The sequence below is a fragment of the Mus pahari genome, chromosome 3 (genome assembly GCF_900095145.1).
Source record: "Mus pahari chromosome 3, PAHARI_EIJ_v1.1, whole genome shotgun sequence".
Taxonomy (NCBI): Eukaryota; Metazoa; Chordata; class Mammalia; order Rodentia; family Muridae; genus Mus; species Mus pahari.
In genome coordinates this window covers 15,484,576-15,491,894 of record NC_034592.1, presented here as the reverse complement: position 1 = coordinate 15,491,894, position 7,319 = coordinate 15,484,576, and the positions used below count along the sequence as shown (strand labels likewise).

General features: G+C 50.9%; 1 protein-coding gene across 4 annotated transcripts in view; it reads right to left on the bottom strand.

The window, feature by feature from the left end:
* Window positions 1–7,319, bottom strand: part of Olfm1 (olfactomedin 1) — a 37,735-nt gene that overhangs the window by 9,839 nt on the left and 20,577 nt on the right. For 2 of the 4 annotated variants that reach the window (XM_021192524.2, XM_021192521.2), the window contains exon 4: window positions 5,955–6,174. In XM_021192524.2, the coding sequence (XP_021048183.1) occupies window positions 5,955–6,174 (220 nt within the window). Of the gene's footprint in view, window positions 1–5,954; window positions 6,175–6,350; window positions 6,680–7,319 lie in introns of those variants that run through there. The other 2 variants (XM_021192527.2, XM_021192525.2) reach the window with 1 other exon arrangement.

The following is a 7,319-nucleotide window of genomic DNA, read 5'->3' as shown; positions in this document are numbered from 1 at the left end:
CTCTCTCTCTCTCTCTCTCACACACACACACACAAACACAAGCATATACACACAAACACAAGCAAGCATACATACAAACACAAGCATACACACACACACAAGCATACACACAGACATAAAAACATACACAGAAACACAAGCATACACACACACAAAAGCATACATATACAGAAACACAAGCACATAGACAAACACAAACACACACACAAATACAAGCATACATACATACACAAACACATACTTACATACACTCACAGAAACACAAGCATACAAACATAAGCTCACAAACACAAACATACACACATACACAAACACATACATACATACATACATACATACATACATACATACACACACACACAAACACAAATGCACCCACCCACTTGCACACCTGTATGCCTTCTGAAGTTCGAGTGAGGCAGGCAGGGAAAGCCATGTACCCAGGCTGGACTCTACCCCTCACTTCCAGTTTTTCTTTGTTCCTGTTCACTTAGCAGGTGGTCTTGAGTTGCCAAGGAGACAGAGGCTCCCTCTAAAATGGGTGGGAACTGAAAGAGGCCAACAGAAGGCAACCTCTCCCCAAGTTCTCTTTCCAGATCCATCAACCACAGAGCACTGGTCCCTGTAATTTTGCATAGAGGGTCTCCTGCCCATCCTGGAGACATGATCTACGAGCTGCCTGGAGGTTAAGGTTCAAAGGAATCAGCATGCACAGCTGTCATGACTAGAGAACTCTGTGGAAGGCATCTTTACCGCCCAATGGCACGCGGTGCTTGTGGTCAACACATGACATAGCCACACACTAGATTTTCTGAGATGTCACTCACACTAGATCTGTCCCAAATCCAATGGAGGTCCCTTCCTGGTTGGACATTCTTCTGCAGAAATCTGACATATTCCTGTACATGACCTGGACATGGCAGAAGTGTCAGAAGGACACCTACCTCAGCTTGGATGCCTAGCCCTGGTCCTAGCCTTGCCTGCCTCCATGGCTGGGCTTACTGAATTCCCATTCTAGAGCAGTGGCTCACCTTCCTGACCAGCTTCTAGGGCTGGGCCCAGACACATGCCCATCCACCTCTGTGACCTTAGCTAGACCCCATATTTTCTGGGGTTGCCAACAAAAGCACCTGGGGCTTGCTGCTCCAGGTAAGACATCTCCTTCCCCATAAACAGACAAATGACTTAGTTCTCAGAAGAGCCTCCTGAGCACATCAGTTCACCATCTGGCAAGTGCTGGGCTCAGGAGGGGGAGCCTCAGGGGGGTGAAGCCCACCCTTCATGCTACCCATGTTGGCCTGTGGGTAACATGTCTGGATAGTTCAGCCATTCCACCATGGATTCGGATGGGAATGTGCAGGAAACAGGACTTTGCTCTCAACCAGGTCAGGGGGTGGGGGGGGGCAGCCTTGAACACTCCACCCATCTGAACCTTTCCTTTCACTATCTCAGAAGTGACAGAGGTCCACGTCTGAGTTCTACAGGAAGGATGCCCAGCAGGTCCAGCCTTCCAGCCACACCCAGCCATCCTCTATGTGCACAGTCACGGAGAGCAGTCAGCCTTCCAATGCTTCAATGCTGAGGAGGGTAGGGAGGTGTGGCTACTGTGTCTCTTGCTCTCTAAGCTGCTGGGCCAGGCACAGTTCCCAGGGCCCATGGGGCTGGAGGCTGCCTGCTCTCCTTGAGTCAGGGAGTTATTTTTGGTTCCCTGTCCACACTAGTTCTGCCAAGACCTCTCGAACTGACAGACTCTAAAGGAGTCCACGGCAGAGGCTTGGCAATATCTTGGCACTCTCAGTTCTAGAAAGTGTCCCTCTCCAGTCACACACTCAGGATAGTCAGGGGTGGGGGGGATGGAAGTGGGATGGTGGAGGGGGGGAGTAGAAGAGGCCTGCTGGAGGGATGGAGCCCGGGGGGGGGGTATTGGGATGGAGATGCCTGGCCAAGCTGGAAGCTAGACAAGCCATATGCCTTGTGCATTTCCTGGGAAGATGCCAGGTTGAGGGCAGCCTGGAGCATCTCAAAGCTTGGGTCAGGATAGGCATATCTGGGAGGCTGGGTGAGAAGGTCTGTGTCCCCAAACCGGCTTTGGCCTTCATTCTCAGCGTTTAGCCCTGAGACTAGAGAACCATGCAAAAGAAATCTGTAGGCTGGGAACAAAGCCCAAGTTACAGGTGAAAGAGCCCTAACCCAGGCCCAGGTATGGACCCACAGCCTACAGCAGACCTGGGAGCATATTCTTAGAGTCATCTTTCCCCTCTTGCCCTAGCAAGGAGAGGCCAGGCAGGCCTGGTCCGATAGGGGCCGTAGGCTGCAGAACTCCTGCGGTCTCATCCCTTGGGCTTCCACTGTCAAATCACCCTTAACTCTCCCATCTGGGAGTCATCACAGAGCTCCGTGGGCCACTATGTCCACTGCCCCTGCTTTTGGAGGTCAGCCTCTGCCCATTGACTCTGGCATCTCAAGTGTTAGGAAGGTGTCTTTTGGTTTCCCTTGAAGAACATAGCGCAGCACAGGATGGTAGCCACTGTACCTGACCAGAGCAGGGACCTGCAACTAGAATCCTAAGTGTGGATGCTGGGCGGATAGCTCACCTGGCCAGCAGGTAGCTTGTAAGTAGCAGACACAAGCCTTCCTAAGACATATTTTCAGTAAAAACCACTCTTTGGGTTGGCCCTGGCTGTCTGGGGTCTTCCAACCCACCAGCAGAAAATAAAAAATCCCACCGGGGAGCCCTTGGCATCAGTGCCAGGATAGTATGGGAGGGATGTCATTTAAGCCAGCTAGTCCCCCATGGCAACAGTGACCAAGGAAGCCTGCAGTACCACTGTGCCCTAAGTCTGGGGAGCGGCTGCATCGAGCAGCCTGTGCTGAGGCCCAAGCTCTGGCCTTTCCCAGGTTAGCCATTGGGATCTGACCTTGCAACATCCTCTTAGCAGCCACCAGGGTTCTAGGTAGCACTGCCTCTCTCCTGCCTGTGGACAAGACTTGCTCTAGGGGATTGTACTTCCCAGAAAAGACCCAAGACATGTTATGCCTAAGCACAGTCCAGAAGGAAGATGTTTCAAATTCTAGCACCTGGCTGGGCCACTTCAAGCATGCCATCAAGGAACTGTAACTCCGATCCTTGAGTTGTGATTTCTACATGTGTGAAGGAATTTTCACCAACTGATTTGAAGGAAAGAGGCAACCAGGGCAGTTCTGATAAGAGACTTCGAGAGACTCAGGGAGCCTTTATCTCCCTCACTCCCAGTGAATGTAACCAAGCATCTGCTAAGGCAGACACACAGAGGAGATTGGGGTTTGAGGACTCAACTACTGAGCGTCCACATGTGTGGCCAGCAGTGAGTGCTTCCCACAGTCAGAAGCTGTATCCTGGGATTGTCATCCTATTAGTCGGCTGCTAGGGAGGCTGGAGGATGACCCCTCCCAGCAAGGCTAAAGCAAAGACTGAATTAAGCATCCATAGGGTGTTAGTCCTCATGTTTCTGGACTGAATGAAGGCCTGGGACAGATATCAAACCCATCTATAGACCTATCAGTCAACCATCTGCCACCTATTGCTGTCAGCTGCTTCTCTACCCTGCCATCAGCCAGCCACTGACCAATCCTCTACCTGTCTGTGCAGCTACCATCAGCGCTGCCTCCCTCTGTCCCTTCATCCTTCCGGTTATTTCCTCTCCCCACCTCCACTTTCCCACCCACCCACCCGCTTACTGATCTATCACACCCCCAGCTCCTCTGGGCCAGGTAGTGCAGAGCTGGTAACATGCACAATATCTACACATTCTCACAGTGACCCCAGGGCCTGAGGATTCTCTGTACCTTTGTGCTGCAAATTAGTTGACACCGCAATGGAAGATGGCAGTAAGGACCTGGGAAAGGCACCTGCTGTAGAGTGGCTCTTGCTACTTTCCCTATTTTATAGATTGGCACCTCAGGGCTGCCCAGACTGGGGGTTCAGAGCTCACTACCCCACCCCCAGCTGCTGGTTCTTTTCAAGCATGTGATTACTGAAGCCCCTCAGGTGACCATGCTGGCACATCCCAGGGCTTTATCACTCTCTCTTCATTCCCAAGTGACATGTCTTAACAGCCCAAGGGCAGCCACGTGAAAGCCCCAAGATGCCAGCCATAAGGTAAATTCACGAGACTGCTAAAGATAGGCTGTGGACAGATGGGAAGTCTGGCTTGCCGGGGATAACCTGGAGAGTCGTGTGCGCTGCTCCCCTCCCCCAAAGGCCCACTAGCTTGGCGGCCTTGGTAATGTCCCACCATGGTCTCCATCTGGATTCTCTTGGTTTCTTTGAGGCATGACACCCAGCCTGGTCACCTGGGAGGGGAAACAGCATTTGGGGGGGGGGGGATAAATAGCAACCCCAGCAGCCTCTGGGCTCTTCAGAGACATCTAAGTGCTTGGCTGGGAAGGCTGGGAGAAAGGCCATGGTGGAAAGCCAAGGGAAGACGGGAGGGGATCCACAGCCTGTTCCTCAGCACCACACCATAGGCACGCCTAGAAAACCTACCCAGGCAAAGGAGGGGGCTCTCATCCAGACCCGCACACGGGCTGACCGTCGCTACGGCTCCCTCCACAGTGGGTCATGGGTTTCATGACACACAGAAGAATATACATGGGACACGATTCCTTGGTGGCCCTGCAAGTGTCTCTTCAAAACAATTAGTCCCCAGGGCCCAGCATAGTCTCCCAGCTCATCAGGACTGTGAGCCCCACACTTGACACTGTTGCTGGGGACAAGCCAGGAGCAGCCATTGAGAACCACTTGGAAGTCACGAGACTACTTGTCTAGTGAAGATTCTCATTTGTCATCTAACACTGAGGACCCGTGTTTGCGTGTTGGTCTGTGCGTGTGTACACATATATGTACGAGCTCCTATGGGGGCCAGAAGACAATCTTAGGTTCATTCCTCAGGAGCCAGCCACCTTGACAGGGTCACTCACCATATTACTTCCCAAGTGGGCCACATTAGCTGGCTAGCCAGCCCTGAGACCCACCTTTTTTCCCTTCCTTGTGCTAGGGTTCTTTTTACATGAGCTCTGGGTACTGAACCCAGGTCCTTGTGTTTGCTCTGCAACAGAACCATTTATTTGGTCCATGCCAAGGCTTTTGAAAGGTTGTTTGTTCTTTGGGATATTTTAAATTTGTAAGGGGTGGATGAAGGAGGGACTGTGTCAGAACATCACACAGAGTCCCCCAAAATCTTTCTGAAGGCAAAGTCACCCTAATACGTACACACTAGAAAAAAAATGAGTTGGTCAGGCTCTATGGGGGAATGTCGACGCTAGTTTCAAGACACAGTATGTACAATTTAAAAATAACCCTGAACATCACACATGCAGTATGGCCAAAGCCATTAGGTAATCAGAGCCCAGATGCCCCCACCTCAGGACTGTCGGGGAACAGAATCTGAGAGGGAGGTAAACCACCTCACTCCACCCAGGCCCCCGACAGATGGCTCCCACTTGCTCTACCCACACATAGCCTGAAGCCGTACCCCCTTAATTCCAACTAAACCTGATGCATAGGCTCAAGGTGTCTTATCAGTTCTCTTCTTAACCTGGTTGGAGATGTGTTTCTGGACCTTTAAATCTACCCTAAAAACACATGCACGGACCACACACATGAATATTAAGCACTCACACCTGTGCACACACCCAATAGCATGTGGCATCTAATACCATATTTTTTTCCCAAAGGTTAGGTTCAGTGGGGTCTGGAACTGGCCCTGGCATGTCGCTTGCGCATGGGCGATGGCCTGGGGTGGGTGTGGCCTGCACTTCTTGTTGCTCTCTCTGGGTGGCCCCACCCAGAAGCCCTGATGCAGCCATCACTGCTGAGACCAGGCGGGCACCGTGGCTTCAGCATTGCTCCCTACACCTGCGTGTGTGGCAGAGTCGGGCCAGACAGTGCCACACCGGCAGTGTGCCGGGCCTACCTAGTTTTTGCATGCATGCACGGAGCCTTTCTTCAAGATTGGACACTCTGCTCTGAAGTTCATCGTAGTCATAGGCGCCAATTTCCTCTTGCAGTTCGTTAAGCACTGACGTCAGATTCTGGACCTCCTCCTTAAACTGCAATACCAATTTGGCATCGGCCTTGTACTCTTCCAACACAGGGATCAAAGGCCTAAGCTCGTCCATTTTCGCTTTTATTGCCTGCAAGGTTAAAATAAGCTGGTTCAGTGCGATGCATGCAAAAACTTGAAATACCCTGCCTTGGCCTGGCTTCTCCCTACGAGAGGGAAGGTGCGCACAGCCCGTTTTAGCAATCCGTCAGTTATCGGGTCCCAGTGAGTCAGGAGAGCGTATTGAACAGTCCTCAGAACACCACAGTATTTGGGAAAGGCCTTTATTTGTCAGTTGAATGCAGCATCTTAAAGTTACATGCTTTAGGTCACATACACAAAGTTTGTGGGTTTTTTTTTTTCCTTCTTTTTCAAAAAGTGCATTGACAAGGGTTCAAACTATTCATGGGATGCATCTAGAGTCGCATGCGAAAGGAGGATCCTGGCTGGATTCAAGGTTCCTTAGTGAAATGGCGCTAAGGACTGGAAAAGAATCGTAAAAATGCATGGTGCAAAAAGCTCTCTGCTCTCTCATGGTTACATGGGGGACTGCTTCTTCAGTCACTGGCGCATTGAAAAAACTCTTTAAGTTAGCCCTGCAAGCAAGAAAATGAAACACCGTTGAAAAGCTAGCTCACTAGCCTGCCTCAAACAGCCATTAAAAGACATATATTTGCACGGTCACTTAAGAAAAATCACACTTTAATCATAGTAAAACAAGTTACTCGGATGGTGATGGGGCTCCCTCACGGATGGTGATGGGGCTCCCTCACAGTTTCTGCCAGGATAGAGTACCTTCATGCAGTGACTACAGCGTGAAAGGCAAGGGCTTGCTTTTGCTGTCCCAGACTCTCAGAGACCCCAACTATGGATCTCAGAGGATGACTCTCTCCAAGGGGAGCTACCTCACGCCACTGAAGACACTTCTGTCTTCACAGTCTGCCGAGCACAGGGGGACAGATGCTGGCCAGGACAGAAACAAACTCATTTTGGTCTGTAAAGTCAAAATCTCTTGCCAAGGTAAGCCACGATGGCAAAGGGGCTGGCACAGCCTTTCCCTGCCTGGGACAAGAATCGAGGTTTATTTTGCCTCAGTGGGATCCGCCTGCTATTAGTTTATTTATAACGCAGATTTATAACTTCATTAGCTTGCCATTTTGCCTACCTAATGTACCGCTTTTAAGAGGAGGAGCAGTTCCTGCTTCACGTGGGGAGTGCATCAAAGGATAACATTAG